We start from the raw sequence: 27716 nt of genomic DNA on the forward strand, positions 1-27716 counted from the left end.
GCTGCTGTTCTCAGGGACTGACAGAAGAGAACTGACTTACTTCTGCCATGCATTCACTTGCAATAGCTTCAGTCCTTTCACTTTTCATCCCAAACAAAAAGAACTTGTCCTCCTCAGGTCTTTGTAATAAACCCTTCATTTATCCCTCCGCAAACTTCAGTTCCCTTCTTCCCCTTAATGTGCTTCAGAGATTTTAGTATCCTAGTTTTATTAGGTCGACAGGCAGCTAGCCTTGTTTCATTTCAGAACCTGCAGGCATTTACCCTCCTGCCTTTTCTGAAGAACCAAATAACTCATGACAATTTCTCAATTCCTGGACTATTCAGCCTGCAGCACACCTCAGTGCTGCTGCAGCTCTCCTCCAAGTCACCTCACCAACTCTCCTTTGCCTTCACTTTGAGAAGATAATTTTCCAGAAACAGGAAATCTACCTTTGTCACACTCACTACTATTCATATATATTCAACATATTCCAGGTAACTGCAAAGACCCCAGTGACCCATGTGAATTGTCCTTACAGCACAGGGAAAGCAGAACTTCCGGGAAACTGTAGGAGAACCACCTCGTATACAGAGAAACATCAGAAACTCCTGCTTCTGTGAAATGCTGTGACAATACCTGTATTAGAGTCATTGCAGAGAAGCTGATGCACACTAGAATACAGACTCAAACTAATACAGACTTTTACAGTAATTTTGTACATGCTGTAAACACTTCCAGAACATGCTGGGAATAGATGTGCTGGAAGATACCTGGCAGCAGTGGGCAAATCATTAGAATGCTGTATCACCCCAAACAGCTACCATTTGAAAGACATTCAGTAGGCAAATCTTTGAATTGGAACAGCACAAAATACTCGCCCAACTTTGCAGCTGGAGGATTAACTGAACCTATCTGACTGCCAGAGAAAAAAGTAGGGTCTTAGAGCATACCTTAAAATGATCAAGACTCGGGGAAATGTAAATTTCTTGTATTGCCTTACTAAATACACTTACAGGGCTTGGTTTTGGATATGCTTCTACACAAAGGATGCTGAACTGAGGATATTCAGCACTGAATAACCGCAATGCCAGCACCACAAACAGGAGTGCAGAAGGGTCAGTAATTTGCTGGCCTGAATGGGTCCACAATGAACCTCTGAAAAGGTGATGCCTCCCAAGGGCAAGGCTGCCTGCAGAAAATACAAGGCCGGGTTGGATGAGGCTGGAAGCAAGCTGCTCAAGTGGAAGGTGCCCCTGCCCGTGGCAGGGGTTGGAACTGGATGAGCTTTAAGGTCCCTTCCAACACAAACCACTCTGAGAGCCTATGATTCAATTTTCTGGGTGTTTTACAGTAACCAAGTAGTGGCATTTATCTCCCTTAGGGAGAGGGGCTGACCTCGCAGCTCAGCTACACAGACCCAGGAGGATGTGTCAGGATCAGGCCCTGGTGATTATGACAACAGCAGTGCTGAACCTTTATAATTAACACTCACCAGCACTTCATTCCCATGCAGTTATTTTCAGCGGCTGGGGCCTTTAGGCTGTCCTAGGGAGAAGGAGGATCAGGCATCACACAAGATCTTTCAGCCTAAGCCACAACAGGTGCCAGTGGCTGGGACCTGGCAGAGCCCCCGATGCCTCAATGTGTGGCACATGCCAGGGTGTGGGGCATTTGGTGTAACCAGACTGGTTGTTCCAGCTCCTCTTGTACTTTGAGTCACACATGGGCCTAGGACTGAAACAGAACCTTATCACTGGCCCTTTGCAGGCTGAGGACAGCTTTAAAATGCTTTCAGTGGAGGAGCCGTAAGTATTTCTCTGAATATCATCATGCTGAGCTACAAATTATGCTCAAACTATAATTCAGATCTACTACAAGCCAACTGTATTTGCTATGCTTGTTATGCTACAGACGTCCTATTTCTTTCTTGCCAGTTTATCCCCTGGACAATGCCCTTGTTAATGCACACATGGCCTGAAGCCTCTACCTGTTTTATTGATTCCCCCCGGATTCTTCAACAACAGTAAAGCAGATTTTCCTAGCAAGGAAATCAATATGCCTTTAGATTAAGGTTCACATATAATGTTTAATAAGTTATATATTAATGATTTATTGTCTATTAATTCTCAGTTCATAAGCACAACATTTCTGGCATCTGATTTAGCACACTGCACTTCAGTGTGTGGACTCCACACTTGAAACAGCTCTCAGATTCTCTCTTTCAATGGCTTAATTGAGTAATCCTTTAGAAATAGACTTTATTCTCTGTGTTTGGTATAAGCACAGTCTATGTTTCCACAACACGGGTATTGCTGGTAGCATCTTAGTGTCCAAGCATTCAGCACATTGCAGTCTCAAGAGGGAATTCAAAGGTCAGCAAGAAAAGCAGAAATAAATTCAGTAATATATAAAAAGATGACAGGTCAATGGTTTTAACCCTTAAAATTCCTATCAACTGCACCTCTGAATAGCCCTCTGCCAGCTATGGAAAAACAGCACAACTGAGAAGCACCATTTTTAAACTAATTTGTGAAGTGATCTGGGATTGAATCTCACACATCTCACACACCATCAAACCATTAGGTCCTATCCAGAATAATTCCCACTAGAGGTGGCCTGTAACTGCCCTTCCAAATGACACTTTAGAAAAGGATCTATCTCCTAGAAGACCAGACTTCATTGTGAAAACAGAGTGCTACACCCTCACTATGGAATCATGCACGACTGTTTCATTGTTAAAATGCTGTCAAAGAAACACTGCCTGCACCATCGCTTCTGTGTATAAACAGCATGAGACAACCATTTCTTACATCTCTTGGATCTTCTCACATACCAGTTTATAAACTGTACCAAGCACAGAAGACTACAAAAAAAGCTCAGGATGACTTTAACCATGTAAATTACAAGTGGAAGTTTCAAGATCAACTTTAATTATGTTTAATTAATGTCGCAAAGTAGCCGAGTATAGTTCTGGTTAATGAACAGGAACATCTTTCCTGTTGCTTTTCAAAGCAACAGGAAAGATGTACTATCCCAACGCTTTTTACACTCGCATCTGATACATACATGTATCAGATTTAGGAAGAATGGGTAAACAAATCTGATTCATCTTCAAATTACTGCTTGCATGCTCAACACAACAGCATTAACTGACGCTGGTAAAGCATTCACAGGCAAAAAGGGCCATGTCAGGACCAAGAGTCACTTGAACTCTTACTACCTGTTGTGCAGCTTATTCTGTGTGCCTCACCTGTGGTTAGTGATGCTATTTTGTTAGAAGTGGATCACTTTGAAACTCACAGATACAAATGGAGGAATCTTAATCTACTGGCAATAAAGCATCCTCTGCATTCAGCCCTGCAGCCTGCGAGGCAGTTGGTAAGTTAGAAGAAACTTACAGCACCCTTCACCAGTACTGGTGCAGGAGATAACTCTGCTGCAGCATGACTGAGAGAGGTGTGCTCAGACAGGAGCCTTCTCAGTAATACCATTGCACTACTGGCGCATAAAAACCAAACAGGCACAGTATTTCAAGAACAACCTATAAACAATGCTGATAACACCGGCAACCACAGTGCAGCACAGCAGGATTTTGTCCTTAGCATATAAAGATGAAGCTCTATACTCAGAATCAGTGACTTGGATTTCATTCAGTTATGCCTTAAGTTTGTTGGTAAAATTACTACAATGGATAAAGGATTCCTAGAAGGAAGTTATAGCTGCAGAGGCAGTGCTGTAACATCAAACTCCTGTTGTTCAGCAGGACTAGTTGTCTCGTAAAGGACGAGAACTGCACTGCAGCCATAGGAGGGTTAATCAGCCTTTCACACCTGGGCACCTACTTCCCACTGCTTGTTTTACAAAGTAAAAGCTTTGGTTCAGAAGATACATACCTACCTTCAAGGACACCAAAAAGATGTTACAGTATCTCAAGAATTCAAGCGGGGAAACCATGAGATTAAATCTGTTTTCAACCTGGACATCATTTCTGACCCCGTGTTACCTAGGGCTAAGCCTCAGCAGTACAGTCAAGGTAATCTCAACCCATGATAAAGGTTTACTTCATTCTCTCTGGCTTCATACAAATCTTCCAGTCACCCTTCCACACCAAAGGCTACTGTCACAAAGGTTTGCACAAATGCCTGCTGGTATTTTTAGAGTGTGGAGTTCTATCATAGACAGCTAGGAAATGTTTCTCTTTTTCCCCCTACAGAGTAGAAATATAAACCAGCACTTACTCTGCTGGCAGTGAAGGACTGTGATGCTCACTGTGAGTTACAAACATATGCCAGAAGTCACAAACATACAACAGAAATGTGGTCCCCTGTGCTGGAGCCCAAAGAGATCTCGAATAAGAGATCTGAATGCCTCTGAAGGAAGAAGCTCCTGCATGCACTGTGAAACCTCCAGGTCTCACCTTAGATGGTCCGCACATGGTCTCCTTTCCACACACAGGACCATGCACAGGTGACATGGACTCTGCACCTATGGCCCAAATTCCCTTTACGCATGCCCACCGAGAAGGAACGCAGCGTGCCAGCTGTGATCCCTTAACTGCTCCAGCAGGTTCCCAACAGTGATCCTTAGTTACCTGTCACATGTTCCTGTTAAAGGTATTCTTAGCCAAGTCTAATGTCAAGATTAAGATTAGTCTGTTAAGTCGCTTTTCCATAGGAAAAAAATACTTGATAAATAAAAGCTGGTAGGGTCCACAAGAGAAGCATTAGGAAAGTCCTACCTCTACGACTGCTTTGGCGTCCAGTCTGAAGTTGAAATCTCCAAAGACAAAATACGAAACTTTCTCAAACCGCTGATCTATAATTCTGGAAAAAAAAACGAAACAGTTGTGTCATTCAGCTGCACATGGATGTGAGGGTGCGCACAGACACACGCGTTGTCTCTAAGCACAGCTCAGAAATAGCTACTGGAAAGATCAAACCTACCGTTAGTACTGGAACAATACACTAACCCTGTTTCTGGGCTGATTCTCTTTGCTTAGGCTATTCTATCTAAAACCTCAGTAAAATAACACATTTCATTTCCCGTCTGGCTGAAAGAGCAATGTGGAGGAAAGCAACTTTGCAGCAGTTAGCACAAATGATGCAGAGGCAGCACCTGGGCATCACAGAGATCTTGAGGGCATCACAGAGGTACTCCACAGCTTTGGGAGTTTAAGTTATGTGGCTTTAGGCTGTGCAGCTAAGAATTAGAAACCCCCAAGTAGTGGTGAGTTCAGATTATGTCAATGTTTGAGTTTACTTCCCAGTAAGATTGTGATCATAATATTTGCCAGTGTTTGCTAGTACTCCAAGGCCTGCATGACAAATGACATGTTGGGGCTGTACGTCAATGGTCACAGCTGGTGGAGGCTCATCTATGAGGTTTCCCCTGGCTCAGTTGCAGTTCTCTGACAGTTCTCTGTTTTGTTCAAAGCAGATCCTACTGGGACTGTAGCTACACCTAAAAGGTGATCTTTCCAGATGTGAAGATTGACTTTTTTCCTCAAGCCTTTGCTTGGAGGGAGCTAAGGCATTACTGTTCATCTTGCAAATCTTGTATTAACGGTTCAATAATAACAACTGTTATTGTATTAGTACTTATCTATGATTAACAACAATTGTCTGGTACTCCTAACCATGTGCAATTTTACACACTTCCAGAGATCTTGGCTTTTGGAAATCCACTGATTCACACTTCATTTCACCACAGGAATCAACAGCATTCATTTCATACCAGGAAGGTATGAAAGACCTGAAATGGGACAGCTACAGAGAATATACACAGACAAAACACCCACAAAACTGCAAGGTACACTAGGTGTACAATACAGAAGAGATAAGGAACAAATGCACTGTGTGCACTCTGGAGTATATAAATATGGAAGCATTATGACATAAGGAGCCCCCGCAGACCCAGAGGCAGGGACCTGTATAGATAGGTGCAAGATTATAAAGTCACACACAATAAGTAGGCTTCTGGCACAACACTGACCAGCAAGGAGGCAAATAGCTTCAAAAGTTTTAACACATTACATCCATTTAGACTTTTCCAAGCTGTAAAGAAAGATACAACATTGGACTTACAGTGAAATACTGCTGCTCCTCTTAAAATACTCTCCCATTCTTAGTCAACAGTCATCAATTGCTTTGGGATATTATTCTATCAAATAGATATTATTCTATCAAAAAATTAAGTGGACCTAAGGCAGTGATCATCTGAAGCAATATCTCTGCAAAGACTTATCCTTTGCTGGTGTGAAGATCTCCAAATCCTCCATTCAGTTGACAAATTATTGCAGGTACTGTTAATAAATACTGCCTACTGTCAGCTCCCAGCAAGCCCCGAGAACAACCTGCCACTCTTGACCTGTACATAACATTAGTTTGATTAGTGCTCTCATGGCACTTTAAAGGAAAATGAGAACTTAAAAGTTAAACCATTTACATTACCACAATTTGCTAACACTATCATTGCAAAATCTGAGATGCAACTTCCACATAAGAAAAAAACGATTTTGCTTTGCCAACTTTCCTGATTCATTTCTTACTTCTGGCTTTGCTCATTGCCATTTACTGCTGACAAAGAAATGACAGATATTGCAGGAATGACATCAAGGTCTAGAGAAGGCCTCTTAAAACAAATTGGTATTATGAGAATGATGCCTGTGATTGTATTATGCAAAGATGGATTTTCCAAATAAACAGACTATTCCAAAAATAGCCAGGTAAAATGTCTCCTAACTGATGATCCAACCAGCTCATTAGTCTGCTGCTGATCAATTCATTAAAATTCAGTCATTTCATAGTCTTGCACATTACCCCATTTAAACGTGATTTGCATACAGATCAATGCCAGCTTTCAAACTGATAATTTTAACCAGCTGCTCCCCTTGTAGTTTGTCATGTTGGACATTTTAGGAAGAGTTTCTCATGACAGACTGAAGTACAATAGTCCAAACTTAGCTTCTCAAGAAAGATGCTTTAAGTGGCTTCTGACTATCTCCTTTTCATGGGTGCTGAAGTTTAGGTTTATGCTGAAATTATCAATGGTACAGCAGGAATGTACGAATTATGTACTTATTAAATGAACTGGGATACCTAAAAATAAAATATGCTTTAAATGACTCAATACATGTATGTAACACACTGTACTTTCCATTGGAACTTACCATCAGTTCAAGAGTTCCCAAACCTCAGAATTATTTCAGCAGTGGTGCTCTGATAGCTCTGTTCTGAAACACCTACCAGTGCCTACAACTGCATGGAATCAATGGCACAAGAACCAATCTTATGGATTGTGCTTTTAGAATCAAACCCCAAGTCAGCACAGGGGATGGCAATACAGAAGAGTACAGCAATATTCCCTGCCCCAGGAGCATGTGGGAAAACACCCGGTGCTGGAACCGAGCCCTGCAGAGCATCGTCAGTACTGGCACATGCAGTGAGGGTGCTGGGAGAGGAGCAAGAGCTAAACCCAAGTGTTCCTTTCATTCCCTTAGTCTCCACCTTCTAAGTCGCAAACACATTCAGTTCATCACATGTACAAGTACATAAGAAAGTGGAAGACAATTTCTTCCCACGAGTGCTTGCAAATCACCTGGGAAGGCTCCAAACTCTGCTGCCCTACTTTGCTATTTGTTTCTATAACAATACCCTTCCTCTAACCATGAATCAAATAAGCCTTTAAAAAATGTTGCCATGAATCAGTCAATGGAGTGATAAATCTGAATCACATAGAAAGCAAGCAGCCATCTATGTCACCAGCATTAATCTCACGGTTTTAGTGGCAGAACCCAGTGCCATTTCCTTTCCCCTGCACTTGCTGACTACCAGATGACCCTGAAGAGCTCCAGCACAATTCTAGCCTCTGCTCTTTCCTCTACAACTTTTCTAAATGGCTTGCGACAAAAAGGTGACTTGGACAAAAGTTTCATGCCTGTGGAGATGCTACAAAACACTTCCGCAACCCCATACACCAGAGCAAACAAGAGATCAACAGTGCCGTGACTAGTGCTGCCAGCTGTGAGCTCTGCAGGGCCATCAAGAGGTGACAGGCAAGCAGGATGGGTACAATGCAATGCAAATAAAACAGTAAACTTTTCAAACAGATGACAGCCCTTCCTTCCCAGAAAAAGAAGTATTCCCTTGGAAAAAGCTGGAAGAACACCTTCACTCTTCTGATCCTTTGTTCTTGCTCCAGAAGGTATCGCTTATGAGAAAAGAGTTTATTTGCACTTAGAACATACCAAAGAAGTATCTCTTACTTCTGTGCCTTTTGGAAATCAAAGTAACAAGTTCATTATGGCAAATAAGGACCACTGGAAGAAAAGCACACTTAGAGTGGCTTTGTTGGTGACCTTGTTAAACTTTAAAGCCCACAAATATAAACGCTATAGATGATTTCTCTTCTTCTAGTTCCCCAGACACAGAGCTTTTAATTGCAGAAGGCATCCTTGACAATAGTATCAGACTCTTCATACTTGGAGAACATTACATGTACTCTAGGTTACCCTGCTTTTGCAGGAGGGTTGGACTAGATGATCTTTTGAGGTCCCTTCCAACCCTTAGGATTCTGTGATTCTGTGATTACCTGTGTTATTTTGCCAGTTTCAAACTAATTCTACATCTTTAACTGCTGGCTCTGCACTGAAAGACTTCTGGATGAGTTGGGTTATTCTCTGCTTATTTCCAAGTTCTGTTGTATTTTGAGAAGAGGCAGACCCCACACAGTTCTGGAAATAGAATAGCTAGAAATAGTTGTATAGACATGACAGGGCAGTGAAAGAAGGAAACTCTCCAGCAGTAGCAGCTTTCAAATGAGGCTTACAGTTAACGTTGATGACATGCTGAAATGTTTTGAAGAGTCAGATCCATGGTTCATGTATTTTTTTAAGGAGTAAACTTCACTGGTAAGGGTGCAAATTCATGTTAAATTACAGCAATTTCTTTGCTGCAAAATAAATATGTTTAGTTCTTATTTTGGTCTCATAACTGCAGGTGACTCACAGGGGACATCAGCCACTGCTTTGCAAGCCCAGATAAAAGTTGCTCTGTCTGCGCTGGGGGTGCTCTGCTGTACCAGTGAGAATTCCAGCAGAGCAACCTCCACTCATCCCAGCTGTTCAGCATGGAAATCCTAATGCATTTTCCCAAAGACCTGTGACAAAATCTGTCTGTAATCCTGGGGGCACCAGGAGAATTCCAAGGAGCCTCTGAACCCCCCTGAGCGATGTCACTGAAGTGCTGTACCTTAAGCTAGCCTAGCCGGCCACAGTGAATAGTCCCTAGCTCGGAGCCGGGGCCAACCTGCACAAAAAGCAACCTTGAGAGAAGTCAAACACACACCACAGGATAATCAAATGCTCAGGTTTGGTCTTGGAGCCCAGGATATGTCACAGGTTTTGACATAAAGGCAGACCTCCCGGTCTGGATGCAGCATCAGCTAAACCCACTGTGAAGGGTAAGTTTCTTCAAAGCCATTTGGATCTGGATGCCATATTCTGACCAAGACTAAATAAAACAAGAGGCAGAGGTTCCTCTTCTCCTTGATACTACTGGAAATCTGGGTCTAGTTATTAATTTCAGCCTCTGCACAGAACACAAATAGGAATTGCTTAGTGCAATCTTAAAATGAACAATTCCACATTATTGGTATCACTGAAATCCTTTTGTAATTTAAAATACTCATTACAGTAGTTACAACTGAAGTTACTTTACGAAATGCACCCTCTTTTATAAAAGCTATATGGGGTACTGTAGATATGCTTCAAAGCACTGAAATTCAGCCAGAAAACAACAGGGCGATGAGAAACATAACTGACTTTCCCCTGCTTTCATATTTACCCCCCCATACTGGTGCAAGAAAGGAGATGACAAGGAAGCTGCTAAGTATCAGCAGTTTGGTCATGGAGGAGAGCAGCTGAACATGATTCAGTGTGACAAGAGGCACTGTGATTTGGCTAAACCATTTCTCAGGGCACTTTGTAAGGAGGATCAGCAGCATTATTCCTTTAATAGCCATGTCTAATGCAATAGCCAGCTGGGTTTTGTCCCAGACCAAGGTATCAGCATCAGGTCAGAAGGTAACATTCTGTTTACACGATTATTTCCTAAAGCACTTATCTTCTCCTCGGTGTGAAAGTTGACTTTTCTGTTTGTAAGGAGGTCTAAAGAATTGAGGGAATGGGAAAAATTAGCTACACTGAGCTGGAGCTGAATGGCATTAAGTGGGAGGTCTGAGAAAGGCTGCTGCGGCGCTCAGCAGGACACCTTATTACCCGCGTCATCGCAGTTCATTCAGGCAAGCCATACCAGTGTCACCAGCATTCCCACACAAAGACAAAGTTCTTCACACAGTCTATAAACATGCCTCCCTGGCCAATTCATCCTCACTTGACACCGCTGAAAAGAGGGGCTCGAGGGGGGTTTTTGTTGTGTTTTTTTTAGGCACAACAATAACATAACAAAACCAAAGGCAGCCCTGCAGCTCGGCCCGGCGGGCTGAATGCAGCGGAAGGAGGGACGCTGTCACGTTGTTTGGGAAGAAACAATCCAGAGGTCAGGCCATATTGTATTCAGTGAGCAAATTTTTATAATAACTAAATGTGTTTAAGCTGGATACTCGCTAACATGAGCGCTTCCCTATTTCTCACACAACTCCTGGGGCAAGGTATTCCCTTTCCACCATCCCTTTATTTTTGCACACAACTCAGGCAGAGGCATTAAGGGTACAAAGGCTGCTCTTACAATGAACTACTGCCTATATAAAATGCTCTTTCCTAAGTAAGGGAGGATGAAAATCACAACTAACTATGGTGAGGAGAGGCAGCTCGGTCTCGGCGTGGCAATCCCCTCCCAGGTTAAAGTGCGAACCTGGCTTGCTGCTGACCACAGCAGAGCGTTCACAACAGGTTCTGCTTTGATCTCAGTCCAGGAAAGGCCACGCTGCCCCTGTGTCTGCCCGGCATGCTCAAACCTTTTCACACGCCAGCTGATGGTGAGGTGCCCAGGGACCACCGCGCCCAAGCCAGCCACTGGCACCTTGCTGTGTGCGGACAGTCACCGTGCAGCACCGGCAGTGTCACCATGAGGCTACCGGTGCGGTGGCAGAAAGTGACTTGACCATCCTGTCAGTGGGAGCCAAGAGCTAGTATGGAGGTGGCAGGTGACCTGCGGATAAAGAGGTTAAACACACTTTCTTTATCTCTAAAGCCAGAGGCAGCAACAACTCCTGCAGTGACTTCTGGTGGAAAGCCAAGGAATGGCGACAGTGAAACCTGTCTTCTGCCACAGCCACGATGAGGAACTGAGGATCAGTTCTGGGACCTGCTGGAGCGAGGCCAGAGGAGGCCATGGAGATGCTGCGAGGGCTGGAGCAGCTCTGCTCTGGAGCCAGGCTGAGAGAGCTGGGCTGGGGCAGCCCGGAGAAGAGAAGACTCCTGAAGGGGAGACCTGAGAGCAGCTCCAGTGCCTGAAGGGGCTGCAGGAAAGCTGGAGAGGGGCTTGGGACAAGGGATGTAGGGACAGGCCAAGGGGAATGGCTTTAACCTGCCCGAGGGGAGACTGAGATGAGCTCTTAGGCAGAAGCTCTTCCCTGTGAGGGTGCTGAGGCGCTGGCACAGGGTGCCCAGAGAAGCTGTGGCTGCCCCATCCCTGGCAGTGTTCAAGGCCAGGTTGGACACAGGGGCTTGGAGCAAGCTGCTCTAGTGGAAGGGGTCCCTGCCCGTGGCAGGGGTCGGAGCTGGAGGAGCTTTGAGGTCCCTTCCAACACAAACCAGGCTGGGATTCTATGGTCAATAGAATGCAAATGTTAGGTTTTGGTTTATACAGAACACAGGATTGATGTGTGGCCTCTCAGATTCCTGCTGTTTCTACCCTTGTGGCTTTTCCTTGATAGGTTTTAGTCACAGAGATCAGCTTGCAACCTGCACCTTAAGAACTGGTCCCGTAGGGAATCCACCTCCAGCAGAGGTTTTAGAGAAGTTTTTGAGACAGAACCCTGCCGTCTCTTTGCAGCGCAGTCAGTGCTCAGCTCCCACCATTTAGAGACAAAATCCAGAAAAATCCCCATTAGTTCTGAATGGGAGTTATCTGGTGACCATCAAAGTATGCCTCAAAAGCCACGACATAAGTGCCTTCATTGGCATGCCCAAGGTGTCGTAGTGCTGCCATTAAAAAGATAAAGTTTATCATATTTTTGTGCCCTGTTCTTTCTGATATAATAGCTAAAACCTATTCATAACACCAAAACATCTCAAAAGGTCACGCAGGATACAGCAAGATGAAGGGAACTGTCAAGAAGCTTAGGCAATCATCTTAGCACTCAAGACATTTGCCAGGGCTGTTTAACTAATATGTGATGTTCACTTTTAATTTCAATATAGTGCCATTTGGGCAAAAATGTTGTATTTTTTAATTAATTACAATGTCAGCAGCTATTAAGATTAAAAGAAAGACCACATCAATAATAAATACTTAATCCAAAGAAAGGATTACAAGAAGAGCAATAAAAATCAATTTTTAGAGCTGGAAAATTGTGACTTTTTCCTCACTTGACTGGTATTTTCATTATATTGACAAACCCATGATCTTACCTGACACTGACATTCGCCTAATGAAATAGCAGCCATGTATAATGATGTAAGTCCTTGTCAATTTTGCTACAGGAGAACACAACGCTACGGCACTGGTGGTGTGTTACATTTTCTTGCTCTTCATCTGATGCAAGAGAAAACAACAAAAAGAAACCAGAAAAACTGCACGTCTTTTTCAGTCTTCCTTTATGATGGAAGATTAAAATCCTTCCACATAACTTCTGGAAATCCTCAGTGCTGGTAACACTCGGTCACAAGCAGGCAGCAGGTAACTGCTGTATGTTAACTCGCATGAAGACCAAGACGTTGCAATTCTTGCTTACTGTTCTGCAGGGCTTGGATGTGGGGAGGAAAACAGAACTCCTGAGTTCACTTAGCAGATAGCACTAAAAAAGTGCACTAAAAGTGCAGATAGCACTGCAACCACTTTGAGAAAGGGGCAACAAAGACTGCTGGGAACACAGAAAGGCTTCACTCAAAGGATTAAAAAATGCTTGACATTGAGAAAAGCTAGCAACAAATTTCACATACTTAATTGTTAGAACCACAGAGGATCACAGACTGGTTTGGGTTAGAAAGGACCTTAAAGCTCATCCAGTTCCAAGGCTGTCACGGGCAGGGACATCTTCTGCTAGAGCAGCTTGCTCCAATCCCCATCCAGCCTGGCTTTCCTTATCTTAAGCATTTATCCCTTTGAAAATAGCAGTGAACTACTGAGCTGAGAGAGGAAACAAAAAGGGGTGACATGGGAGAAACATCTGAAGTGCTAAAGAGAAGAGAAACCCCCCTCTTTCAACAGAGCACAGCGGTTAAAAAATGAAAGCTGTCAACTTTAGGTTTGAGTAAAGACAATTCTGGTGGACACAGAGATACAGGAGTGAGAACTGAATCATCTGAGCTGCATCTTCAACCCTACATCAAGGGAATGAGAAAGTAGCTTTCAGAAGCTGAGGCAGTTACAGCTATTTACTGGTCAGATCACGAAGAACATCTGCCAAGTCCATCTACAACTACCTCAGCACTTGGACAAGAGGCTAAAATCATGCAACTCGCATCTGTTTATTTACCTGCTCGGGAGAATATGTGTCTTTCCAGGACATGAATCCAAGACCCAGAGCCAACAACCTCCTACCTTCCTATGGGACTGCAAATGCTGGGATATGGTTATTCACATAGTGCCCCATAAGCTCAAATGAAGCAGAATGGAGCTTTCAGCCATTTCTCCATTTTATAACTATCAGCTCATAGCATCATCCTACAGCAAGCATTGTAAATAAAATCACAATAGCAATTTATTTTCATTTCTCTGCAAATGAATAAGAATTGGATCAACAGCCCATATAGATTCTTCTTAACTGAATCACAGCTATCTTGGAAGATGATACGGCCATACGAGAGAACATTTCAAAAGACACAAACCACAATGAATGCCGATGTGAGTGTCACCTTTAGCTAGACACTAATGACTGCTCTTTATCTAGCTCCAGACTCTCTGAGGAACAAATTACAGTAAAAGGAGAAATGTAACTCAATGAGAACGTGATGCACTCTGCACGTTCTTCTATAAAGCTGCTTTCAGAGAGACATCAAGCAGGCAACAAGTGATTTAGAGCCATTTCTTTTTCAAGAGGAATTCTCTCTTTCCTTCAGTTGTCTCTGTTTGATTACACAAATTCTTCCAGGAGTGGTATTTTTTACAGTACACCCAATCTAGGCTGTAGTTACATCAGTTATGTTCTACCTGAACGACACAGGAGCCAACTGAAGCAGCTCCAGGACAAGCTATTACTGGAAAGAAGGTAGGGACAAGTAAAACCCTAATGAAGGATGAGGAGGAGGTTCAGTGCTGCCAAAAGCATTTCCAGCTCCTGGCAGACTCGGGATCTCTCACCACTACAATGCAGGGCCATGAGCTTGCTTTGTGACAACTGCTGGAAACCCCTCGGGAACCCACAGAGCTTTTATGTCACCGTTTCTCCTGGAAGAGCCACAGTTCTATTCCCATTGGCAATGCGAAGAGTGACTTCGTGGAGCCATAGTATTTTTTAAGTGACACCTTTCTGTGTGGCACCTGCAAGCTCTTAAAGGTTCTGGATTTTGGACCGCTGGCTTTTCAGCCATTGCTTCCAAACCTGCTACCTCTTGCACAGGTTTCTTGTTATCATGAGAGAAGAAAACCGAGGTCTTTAATTTAAAATCTGAATATTAAATGCTGCAAATGTAGTATTCACCTGTTTAGTTATTAATCAATGCCAAAATGAAAAATAAATAATAAAAAAGGCCCAAATGCTGAAAACAACAGAATAAAGGCAAAATTACTGACTGCAACAGTCAGAAATCATCATTCCTTGTGTCCTTAACATTATAACCATGTATTTTCTGCTACAATGCAAATGAGTAGAAAATGATTTTTCTGCTAAAAATACACCTAACTCAAATTCAGAATGTTTCTGTGACCAAAGGACACAGGAGTAGAGTCGGGGACAACTGCACCAGACATGCAGAAGCTCGAGCCAGGAGAAGAACACGAAGCAAAGAAAAAAGCATCTGTGAGTGTATTTGACAGGTTGAGAGTAACAAGACAATTTTGCTGGATTTACTCTTTAAAGAGCATATTATACAAACAGGCTAATTTTGAGAGCACTTAACCTTAGTTTGGGGGGGGGGGAATGTTAGTGAATATGAATGAGATGAGCCTCAGGGTGTTTAATGAAAAGCTGTCTTTTTGAATGTGGTCTAGGGTTTTAAACCTTTGTTAGCAGACATCTGGGTGGAAGGTTTATTTGCGCATTCTATCTGAATACACAGAAATTCCTCTAACCGTTCCGAGGTGCATGACTGGAGTTAAAGCCACTGCTGCAAAAAACAAAGTACCAAAAATAAAATGCCCCCAGAGGAGCTGCTCCGAGGATCTTCTCAAATGACCGAGATCTTTGGAGTGAAGTTTTCCTTTGCCTAGAAACTAAGTGGCTTTTCTTTTGCTCATTCAGCTGCTAGTTCTGGGAAAAGCCCAAAGAGAAACATTTAGATTGGAGGGGTCTTTGAGAAGATGTGACAGTTGACTGATGAGCATCCATAAAATGACAAAGAATAGTTGTGTGGAGCCGGTGCATCACATCGCCTCTCCCTGGGAAACTAATTGCTCTGAATTGTTAATAGTAACATTATTTTTCTGGCAATCATTTCTTTTGAATACCCAAAACGAGCATGAAACAGCTCCTTTGACCGGACATAAAAGTTAAATGTCCCAATGTTGATCAAATTAACTTCAGCTATGTGACAATGGACTATATTTGTGAGAAAATAATGAAGGGCACAAAGGGGAGCTTTATGCCAAGATTTCACAGTTGTAATGTAAAAATGTTTCTGTTGAACTAGGCCAGGGAACATTTCAATAGGGAAACAGAAGAGCACTGTCACTTTCTTGAAAAAAAAACACATTCATTTTATGGATCCGAATGCTCCAGATAATTTCAGGAAGTTTAAATGGCTGCACAGCAGGACTTGCTGTATCATGCTCACATCTCACGTCCTGCCCTTTGCAAACACGCTCCTCATACTTTTAAAGGACCCCGGGCTACAGCTTCAGCTCAGTCCCTGGCCAGGCTGCTAATTCAGGGGACACTTTTCCCCAGCAAGGGTCTAAAGGACATGACCAATAGGCCAATATGATTAATTAATATGACACATGCACAAGCATCAATTACAGCAGGTCAAGAAAGACTAAAGTAAAATGTAAATGACATCTCCTTGTGTATAGCTTAAACCCTCCGACTTTAGAAAATATAAACCCCAAGTATTATGGAAACAGAGATAACTGCAGGTGGGAATTACCCAAATTGGGCCTGGAAGATTTTTTTTGCCCCACAAAACATAAAGCAGGTGTTCTTACTCTCATTTGTAAAGCAAGTTCAGCTGTGGCTGTATCTATGCCTATCTGGAACAACATAACTGCCTTCTGGTAATTAACTTCTGGTTTATATTAGCATTGACCAAGACTCCTCACACACACCAGTTCTTTACTGTATACACTGTGTATGTGTTTGTAAATACCCAGGCATTTGCCTCACCCCAGTGTAATTCCAGCTCTCTTAGTCTTTAAAGTGTCTATCCAACACAACATTTTCTTCACACTTGTTCAATGGCAAATGCTGAAACCAGCCTGGCGCAGTGCACACGAGCCAGCTGCACGTACTCTTCTCACTCTGTAATTCGTTTTTAACATTATTAAAGCTAAACCACTTCAGAACACCACTGTCCGAGCAAGCCTTTCTACTCCATGATTATGAACAGACTCCCTCAGGAGAAGACTTTTAGTGGCAAACTGAAATCGTTCACTTGCCACTTCTTCCTTGTGCCCCCAGCCCTGTCCTTCGCAGTAACTCAGGGATGCTGCACAGCTCCTGTGTTAAAACCTCAGAATTACAATAACTTTGGGGAAACCAATTTCCCCGGTCACTTTAACAGTGAAACTAATTCATTTGGGCTTTGTTTGCAAACTCTTTTCTCTTCTGTGCTCCAAACTCCTGTGATGGCTTTTACCAGACATTACAAGGCTGCTCTAAACTCATGTTTATGAAGATGCGGGAGCAGGATTGTGCTTTCCTTTGCTCTCACAGTGACCCAAACCAACTGTGAGAAGGTGTTTCTGCTTCATTCAGTGAAGGTTTAGCTCATTAAACTGTTTTCCTTCTCAGTATTGTTCACTGGGTTTGAACTGCATTGCTGTTAAATGCTCTTTAGAAGTTTAAAGGCTTTAAAGGAAAAGACTTATCAGTCTCTGTTTTTAACAGCACTAAATCTGCATTATTAGTTCATGCAGATAAGGGGATTTAAAAGCTCAGCTTGAAACCTCTCTCTTCTGTATTTATCTGACACTGCATAGTTCCAGTAGCTCAGCTGGAAATGTAGATCTATGAAGCTTTAAAGAGAGATTAAAGCCAAGAAAAGAAGTACTTTCCCCCTATAGACGCTCTCACTTTCCCTTTTCCTACTGTCTGAAGGGGTGATAGCAGACAATGGTCAAAGATGGTTCCCAAAACCCTCTGAATGGGGACACTGTTGGTGGCAGCATTCATTCAGAGCAAGCTCCAGTGTATTGTCCTCCCCAATCAGGGGATCAGAATAGAGTTTGCTGGTGGCTGCCAAAAGGTTAGCACTGCCGATGAAAGGGGGTTCCCATTATTCACTGCTCGTACAGAACTCCCCTTTTGTGGCAGGCAGCCCATCACCGCGCTGTGGAGGTCCGGATCTGCGGCTGGCTGCTCCCTCCCAATGCACAATTGCACTGAATGCCAGCTCACAGGAGCGTTGTGCAACCAGAGCCCCGAGAACAGGGGAGCTGGGGCAGGTTTTGGCAGTGTCACATTTTAATGATAGACCATCCTGACATCTCTGACCCAGAGCTGACACTAATACCACCGTCCTGCTACCTTACCCTCGCCCGGGCATCGTGGGAGGTCCAGAGCCCACACCAGCTCCTGAAGCACAGTGCAAGCTGTAAACAAGTGTGCAGTAAATAACATGGGAGCTTTACACAGGTTTGCTGCAGCTCCTCATGCAAAGCAGAGGAAAAGGAGACCAATGGAGCCGAGTTAAAATGAGATAAAACCAAGCCTCTCCCATGCTGTGTGTGACAGGACCCGAAAACCTGGCTCTCAAACTGCACTGAGAGCAGATCTTGATCTTACTGTGTCTGTCCCCTTTTTATATAGACCTTTAGAGGTACCTTTCATAAACGACCGCATCCTACCAGCCTGCAAACCTCCCAAGTGCCCCCAGTGGTTTCTGATGCTTTGAACAGGTTTTACAAGCCACATCAGAGCAGACACACTGGATTTTTCCTCTTCAGCCTTGTATCACCCCCCCACACCCCCCCCCCCAAGTGAAAATAAAAGCCTATTTGTGAGGAATTCTTACTCAGCCCTCTGCTGGGGTGCACAGGAAAAGCACTTCTTCCGACAGAGTGGGGAAAGCAGCCTCTGCTGCTGAAGTATCTGCCTTAAAGAAGATAAAACTTAAAGAAAGAAATAGAACCTTGGGCAGAAAGTAACTGAAAAGTATTTATAGCCCATTCCACATTTCAGAGCCTCTTCCAGTTAAAATCTACAGTGTTTGCCATGGCTGCTTTGAGGAGACACTTCCCACCTCTATATCTCATGCAGTCAAGCAGTACCTCAAGAGAAATAAATGCCTGTTCACTTTGCCAAAGCACGTGCACCCATGCAGAAACCACACTTTTTTGCTCAAGAAAAAGCTTTGTAACTGCTAATGAGGGCAGCTGTAAATTGTTGGGTGTTTGGGGGACTACCCCCTGTATGGTACCACCCACCAGATGAATCAACTCTGCAACAGATGTTATTAATAACAGTGATGACTGCACACAAACGCTGTGCTGCTGCTTGAAAAAGATTAGCTGCCTACTGCACCCAGCTAGGCCTGAGATATGAACAGCACAGGGTTTAGTGCTGGGGGGGAGCTCATGGCTTATGAGGAGGGGTGGAAGAGCTGAATTTGCTCAGCTCACAGAAGAAAAGGCTCCAGCAGCATTCTCTTGCCGGCTTCATCTATTTGGTAGTTACAGAAAAGACAGAGCCAGACTCTTCCCAGTGACACGTGCCAAAAGTTGAGGGCAATGGGAAATCCTGTCTGCATATCAGGGAGAAAAAGCTCCACGATGAGGGCAGTCAAACCCAGGAACGAGTGGCCCAGAGACACTACAGGTCACCGTGCAGGGAGCTCTTCCAAGCTCGGCTGGGTAAGCCTGGAACCGATCCTGATCCGATGCTGAAGCCAGCCCTGCTCTGAGCAGGAGGATCAACGAGAGACTTGAGAGGTCCCTTCCAACAGGCTGTAGTCTCCTATTCTGTAACTGAAAAACATCCTTTCATGGCAGCGTTACGAGACTCCACGCAGACTATAGAGCAACTCATCTAACCAACACGTTTAAAAACCAAACCTGCTTTCTACTCTACAAGTTCTGGTGACTTCAGGTTGATTCTCCAATCTCAGTAATTTAGCTTAACAGAGTAAGAGGCATAAAGTGATCTGTAATTGGCACCATCTAGAAAACTCCCATCAGAAGTGACCATTTCCAGTTCACAGCATAAAACCCTCTACATTTCTGTGTGTGCCTTTTAAAAAATCTTTTATATGCTGCTTATGAACAGAGAAGTTTGAAAGAGGCTAGTAAAGGCTAATACATACCTATCAAGTACATAGCCAAGAGCCTTATGCCGTATTCCTGAGTAAACCGATGGGCTTGTTTCCCAAGCAATTAAATTGGAAGCGTCATGGAAAAGATGAATGTTTACCAAGTCAAAGGCACTATGACAAAAAAGGAAAAAAATAAAATGATTCAGGATAAAAGAAAGAAACCATTTGTTGCATCAGCAAAGCATTCAATATAACAACACACGGTATTCGCCCTCATGTATTTCCTCACATGGATGGTATAAAATCAAGCTCTCTTCATCAGGAAATCATCACACACTGTCATCAAATTTACAGCAGCTCATTGACAGGGATGACTGCATTGAGGCTTTTACTGAAACATGCACCACATGAAAAGGAAAAGCTGTTTGTCAGTTACAGGTGGCAGAAATCGAGCAGTGCCCTCACTAAAGTATGCGCAAACCAAAATTGAACATGCAAACGACTTTAAGCTTATACAGTAGAACTGTGGCTTTGCAAGAAACACAATGAAAAGCTATTGACAGGAGTATTTTACTGACATTAAAGGTTAAACCATATCACTGCAACTCCTCATCTGTCCTCTGGACCTGCTAGAGCAGGTCTTCTTACGATCACCATGCGTCCACTGTTTTCCCACTGTGACAGGTATCTATAACCACATCCTAACATACATTCACTATCAGTGCGTAAGTCCCATGGCACAAGGACTGGCATTTGCAGGGCTTGCACAGCACTTGGCTGGTTTTGGCTAGTATCAGTATTTTTAACACTATTAGTTCTGCTGGCCTTACAATGAAGCTGTATGCAAATGTATTCTTGTACCTTAAATCACTCCCTGTTTTAAATCACAGTCCTGCTTTTCTCCATGGCAGAAAACCTTTATGTAGAGGGAATTTTCTGCTATAAACATGCCGCGACGGAGGAGTTTCCCTTTGTCACTTGTGCTAATCACAACAGAGGTATCACTTCTCGCTGGCTGGGAGTTACCTGGAAGGCAAACTGTCCTTTGAGCTCTGGTTTCCCACTGTTGGAAGACAGGGCACATCCAACCTGTGCAGTTGTTACAGCCAAACTGGTATTCTGCTTTATACCTGGCTTCTTGTGTCCTACAGACCTGCTCTGCATCTTCTGGTGATGTGGTGATGGGACATGGTGAGTCACAATGGAACTAGAAACATGGAATGTTCTTTTCACCTAGAGACACCACATCCACCTAACAAAGCCCCTCAAACCAACCAGTGCATGCAGCAATTCCTGCCTTGAGGGACTGAACCTCCAAAGGGATACTTAGGGAACAGCACTAACAACACTGTATTTTGGAAAGGAGGTGCCTGAGCACCTGCAGAAAGTGGGATGCCCCATCAGCTCCCACATGCATAATACTGTTATGTGTTATAGAAGTTGCTGCACTTGACTTTGAGGGCACAATTGTGGTTACTGTTTCAATAAATACATTTTGGGTAGATTCCATGAACACTGATAATAACTATTACACTAGACTGATAAGGGTAAAAAATGTCTCGGGTATAAATGTATATCCTTAAACTGCTTTTAAACAGGGGAAGTTCAGGTTAGATCTAAGGCAGAAGCTCTTCCCTGTGAGGGTGCTGAGGCGCTGGCACAGGGTGCCCAGAGAAGCTGTGGCTGCCCCATCCCTGGCAGTGTTCAAGGCCAGGTTGGACACAGGGGCTTGGAGCAAGCTGCTCTAGTGGAAGGGGTCCCTGCCCGTGGCAGGGGTTGGAGCTGGAGGAGCTTTAAGGTCCCTTCCAACACAAACCAGGCTGGGATTATATGATTCCATGAAAGTTGCCAGCACTTAAATAAGAAAGGACATTATGGGAAGAATAGAGGCAAAATGAAAGTGCCACAGCACTGACCAAGTCCAGTCTCAGTGACATTTTTAGGCAGGACACAGGGGTGGTCATACTGGGCTGGTTTAAAGCTCTCTGTCCAAGCCTGCTTCAGTTCTGTTCCTGCCCTTGGCAGCACAGGCATGCTCCAAGGGCAAAGGAGCCATGTCAGCTGCTCTGAGCGGGTTCTTGCTTTTCCTGTCTGACACTTCTGGAAGCAAGGCTGATGGCCACAGCAAGACTCGTCAGCTGAGAGCTGCTCCTCCAGGCACCGTGTTACCTTCCGCCTACAACTTCCCTGTCCTTACGTTCAAACCCTCACGACACTGCTTGTCCTGTCAAGTAATGACACCGATTTCCTCCTGCCCTTTCTGCAGGAGAGACAGCCAGCAACCAGCCTGCAGAGGAGGCTCTTTCCAGCTCTTACTGAAACACTCCCACCATTCTCAACTCACTAACGTAATCATGTGCCATATTCTACAGCTCCTCCCTTGATCCTGTTCTACACTGTAGGTTATATACTATGAGTCAGTTACTCCCAATAGTGTGTTTGTGCATTTGAATTCTCCTCTCAAAGTGCAATGCTTGGCACTTCCCTGACTGTAAGCTTGCAATCTTGCTTCCTTTAAAATATCAAACCAATTTTGACTGCTGATTCGGGCTTCTGATGTACTTGCCAACATTCCCAGGGTGATGCCGTACCTACATTTATAAATGTATTCTCTAGTCCACACCCTACCAAATATAAACTATATAAATAAATAATATTGAAGACCGTAATGCATTCAGGGCACTACCATGCACCTATTAACACGTAACACTAAGAACTACTGGAATAAAAATAAATGCCACCCCCTTATATTCAAGACACCAAAAACAAAGGCAAAATGAAGTGCACGTGGTTGTGTAGCACACTCACTTTTTGTTAAAATGAAACCTCTGAGTGCCCCAAGATTCTTTAGTTCTTCATCCACACTAGAGATAAGCTAATGAAGAATAATGAGGTGGCAAACCTGGATGCATAGAGGGACTCAGGTCACTGAATCACAGAGGAGGACAGGGGACTGTTCTCTGAAATCTCTTTGGGGCTGTTGGAACCTCTCTGGATTTGGCACGAGGTACACTCTGTGATGATGTGCAGGGAAACTCACAGCCCCCTCAAGGGTTCACACAGGAGCATTCTCTCCTGCCTGTATTTTTATTAACTATCCACATGTAGAAATGCATCAATCACAAGTCAGGAGTATGAAAATGGCCAGAACTTTGCTGACGTGCACATGCACAGGCGGGGTTTGAGCCCTCGTCATACTGCAGACAGACACGCTGTGCACTTACACCCGGAGCAGGTGTATTTTCCAGCCCTCTGTATTTGCCATAATATTTCACTTTCCTGCTCCAGAAATGGTTCACAGTAACTTGCCCCTTTCACTTCTCCTTAGGAACATCTGAGATGTCGTTGGACCATGTGGATCATAACCACGGACTACTCCAGGTGCAGAACTACCGCACACAGCTCACAGAAAGAGCTGGGAGCCTCCTCTCTCCTATCTCCCAGTGTGCCCTTGGGAGCCATAAGCATAGTACAGTATCCGATCGGAACAGCCAACTACAGTCTCCTTCCAAGAACTATCATTTGTAATATCAACCTGCAAGAGAACATTTCCTTTACATCTATCTCTAAGAGCTGCTTCTTCTTGGAAAGGCCTACAAATAAATTCTTAACTTTATTTTTCTGCAAAGAGGGAATCCAAGAGGACAGGAGAGACAGGGCCTGGAAAAGTCACGGTATAGGAGCAAAGGCAGATTAGCAACTGGTGCTAAATGCCCACTTCTGCAGATCTCTTCTGCTGGAATCACATGCCATGTCACAGGTATCTGGAAAGATTACCAGGAACCTACGTTCTCCCAGAGCTGCCTGCCTGTGGGTCATGAGTCTGCAAAGGGAGAAAACCTGCTGCTTGTTCGTTTCTCACAAGCTGTTTGCTTAATCTAATACAGATGCCAATGCAAAGCAGCAAGAGCACTGCTCAACACTCGGCAGGCAGCCCGTGTGAACACTCATCAGGCCTCCAAATCAAACTTAGGATTCTAAGAAGTGAAACAGCCACAGGAGGAAGGGAAGGATGTTGAACGTTCACATATATTTAGGTGACTATAACATACATACAAGGGGTGTGTTGCTGCCTGCTCTCTCTCCATCCCGCCCTGCACTGGGCTGCCAGCTGATTTGTTCTACCTTAGGATGCCACTAAGGAACCTCACACTGAGCAGCACCATGCCTTGACTTCAAAATGTGAACCCCAACCTGAATACAACAAATTAAAAGTACCGTAGCAGGAACTGGTTGTAAAAGCTGCACACTAAAGGTAGTGTCCCTCCACTGACTTCAGTGGAAACTGGACTGGGCTTAAAGTGCTGGCTTTAGGAGTGCATGGAGAACAGTCTGCTTCCTCAAGAGGTGAGGGCTGTGTACCCCTGAGCTTCAGCTGTGTTAGGTGTGAGCTTAGCTCCACACTGGCTCCTGTGGCCCTGGCCACACACACCGAGGTTTCTGACCGTGCTTGACTGAGAGGTTGCTTATGGCCTGAGTTACCCCACACTCCCTGCACATACATGTGAACAGTAACATCACTTTTTGCTGTGCACCATCACAACTTACTGAGCATGATGTGTCCAATAAATAACAAAGCAAGGCAACTGTTTTGGAAGCAATCTGTTCTATGAACAGACCAGTCTATACATATGAATACCTCTTTGAAATGGCTGTTAACAAAAACATCCATAACATACACCTAAGCAGAAATAACTTAAAGATGCAACTTACCAATCAGTAATACACCACCTTGTTCGAATGAAACCTTTTCTGGACCACTTGCACTGAAAAATAAGCAAATAAGAATCAGTCACCTTAAGCAAAGGATGACTGGAAAAGTGGAATGTACTTACACAGAGAACAAGATAAACCAAAGTTATCCATACCCTGTAACTAATGTGCACGACACACAGGCCGAGGTACAATGAAACACACACTGTGTCTGTTCTAAATCCCAGAATGATTTTGTATTCTTGGCCCTGCAGCACTTATAGACTTACATGTAAAATTAATACAAGCCCTGGTAGTTGTTTGTAGATGACAGATAGCCAATTAGGAAAGCTTCACAACCGTAGTTCTGCTCAGCCTAAACCAGCAAATTCTTCCTGCCTATGCACAAATGTTTTGGCTTCTTTGTAATTTTACCTGGACTGTAAAGTGTCAGCAGAGATCTACATCAAATTAAAATGAATGAGATGTGCTAGGGAGCCATTTCTCCTGCTGAGCCAACCCACCCAATATTTCTGTAAAAGTTAAGGGGAATTTAAATAATGGTAAAGCATTACATTTATCAAAACGGCAACAGTCGCGAGCAAGCCACAAATCAGCTCGTGCCAACATATGGCACTTATGATACAGCAAAAGGATTTTTCCAGCGCCACTCCTAAGCCACTGCCATGAATTACAACCTCCCACAAAAAGACATGATTCTGCATCCTATTTATTCACAGTTAACAACGCATGTGAGGCTATGCTCATGTTCTCTGGTAATGAATACCACACCAGACAGGCCTAAGGAACGATGCCAGTGATTCTGCAGCAAAAGATGCATCACGTATGAAGTGCCAGCTGGAGTGCAGCACCCCTGCTCAGGGGTATCGTCCTCCTGAGGCACAACCCTCCTGAGGGACTTACCTACCTCCCTATGCACACTGTGCAGGCACAGCCACTGCTGGAGTAGTGAAGTGCCTCACAGCACCTACATGGGCTGTTTTCTCAGCACCCTTCAGATGCTGGTTCCCCCCTGCCTCCCTTTTCAGGCACCAGCATGGTAACCACCATCAAGACCAACCAGATATAACACCTTTTCTTTACCAGGGCCCCTTTCCCACTAGGGTTCTTGCACTCAAAATGTGGCTTATGAAGGTTCTGAAGTGTTTATTTACTGAATAAATAATAGCTTACTGAAAACTTGAATGCAAAAAGTATTTACTGATATCACAGTAAAGACAAGGTCTGATAAGATCTCAGGAGAGACCTTGTAACAGTCTGCCAGTGTCTAAAGGGGGCTGATGAGAAACCTGGAGAGGGGCTTGGGACAAGGGATGTAGGGGCAGGCCAAGGGGAATGGCTTTAACCTGCCGAGGGGAGACTGAGATGAGCTCTTAGGCAGAAGCTCTTCCCTGTGAGGGTGCTGAGGCGCTGGCACAGGGTGCCCAGAGAAGCTGTGGCTGCCCCATCCCTGGCAGTGCTCAAGGCCAGGTTGGACACAGGGGCTTGGAGCTGGATGAGCTTCAGGGTCCCTTCCAACCCAGCTACTCTGATCCTATGATTCTACTTAGAGCTGGCTTTCAGTAGCTCACAGGACATACATTAAGAGAGAATGATCTTACAGTTCTTTTGCAACCTAAATGATTCTATGGAATAAGATAAATTAACAAAACACACGTTCAGCCAAATGTAACGATTTCCTATAAAAAAAAGGAGAAAACCCCTCCTAAACGCAGAAAGGTTTTACAGAGTAAAGGGACTTCTCTTCCAAGCACACTCAAGTTTGCACCTCCACCCCCTAGATCTCCTGGGACCTGACGGCAGCAGTTCTGTAACCACAGATGGACATATAGGAGAATAGATGTTTCTGAGATACTTAGGAAGGAACATCAGTTGTTTGTTGGTGTCTATAGGTTCTTAAGTCTTTTAAGAATGTGGGCTTTTGGAAGCAAGTACATTGGCCTAAGTCTAAGAAGGCAGCGTTCAGGGAGGAAATCCTAATGGTTCACTCCTCTGAGATCCAGCTGATGGCTGCATTCAGAGGGAACTAATTCACACAAATCCTCTTCCTAAACTGCAGCTGTGGTGAGAAATCCCCTGTGGTGCCTGTGAACAAATATCTACTTGACTGGGAGTATTTTTAGTATCAACACTGAAAAAGAACCTCCCCAGTAAGTCCAGCAGTGGCTCTGCTCACTGCTGACCACTGCCTGAGGGTGCACACACCACAGCTCCCAGCACGCTGCCTTCATGGCTGAACTACAGATCCCATAACCCAATAGGGTCTCTCCTGTTCACAGTTTCTGTGACACTCCTGACAGCACAGCCACAAGCTGAGATTTGGCAAAAAGCCCACGTTTATTCAAAAACAGAACAATGAAAAAGGTTCACTGCTCAAACCATTCAAAACTGGCTTAAAACTAATCCCAATCAAAAAGGGGAACTCTGTCATTTTAGTCTTAAAAATAACTATATTGAACTTTTAATTACTGGAGCACAATACATAGAAATTAAAATCACACAGTCCAAACCTATGATGAAGCCCAAGATAACGGCTTGAATCCAGCTGTCAGTTTTCAACTGCTTTTCTCCTCTTTGGCAACACAGCAGGTACTTCAAAAGATGCAATGTTAAACCAGGGCCAAGTGGATCATGCTGCTTAGAGCCATATCCAGCTGAGGTTTGAGCATCTCCAAGGACAGTGATTCCACAACCTATCTGGGCCCCTCTCCTGCTGTTTACCCTCATGGTGAAATCTCTTTCCAGATCTAGTGACATCTTCCCTTGCTGCAGCCGACTGCTGCCCTTGTCCTGTCCCTGTTTGCCACCCAGAGTTGCCAGACCCCATCCCTCAAGAGCCATCAGTTGGACACTGCAGCCAGCAGCCCATCTCCCCCTCTCCTGGCAGCACACATGGGCTCTCTGGCTTCTCCTCCCACATCCTGTGCTCCAGCTCCAGGGGTGCCTCTGCTATTGCTTGCTCCAGTTTGCCCACATCTGTCTCGTACAGGGGCTCCAGAAGAAGACACTGGAGATGTGATGTGGCCTCAGAGTGCCAGATAGATGGAGTTGTCTCTTCCTGGAACCTAACACATCCTGAGATGCTGCTGGCCTCCTTTGCTATCAGAGTAGACTGCTGGCTCATGTTCAAGTTGCTATCCAACAAGGTCTAGGTCCTGTTCTGTTTTCTGAGTAGTCACCTCCAGCCTGTACCACTGTATGAGGTTATCCCATCCCCAGGGACAAGGCTTGCCATTAATCTTTGCTGAACGACATGAGGCTCCCGTCAGACCGT

The 27716-nt window shown here is 44.2% G+C and overlaps 1 protein-coding gene across 3 annotated transcripts in view; it reads right to left on the reverse strand.

Moving 5' to 3' along the window:
* Positions 1-27716, reverse strand: part of INPP5A (inositol polyphosphate-5-phosphatase A) — a 209222-nt gene that overhangs the window by 63913 nt on the left and 117593 nt on the right. For all 3 annotated transcript variants that reach the window (XM_062635160.1, XM_062635162.1, XM_062635161.1), the window contains 3 exons: positions 24443-24495; positions 19781-19900; positions 4721-4805 (listed from right to left, as the gene is read on the reverse strand). In XM_062635160.1, coding sequence (XP_062491144.1) covers positions 4721-4805; positions 19781-19900; positions 24443-24495 — 258 coding nt within the window. The remainder of the gene's footprint in view (positions 1-4720; positions 4806-19780; positions 19901-24442; positions 24496-27716) is intronic.

This window comes from Pezoporus occidentalis, unplaced genomic scaffold (genome assembly GCF_034315485.1).
Source record: "Pezoporus occidentalis ecotype Australia unplaced genomic scaffold, CSIRO_AGI_Poc_V1 ctg45, whole genome shotgun sequence".
In the NCBI taxonomy this organism is placed as follows: Eukaryota; Metazoa; Chordata; class Aves; order Psittaciformes; family Psittacidae; genus Pezoporus; species Pezoporus occidentalis.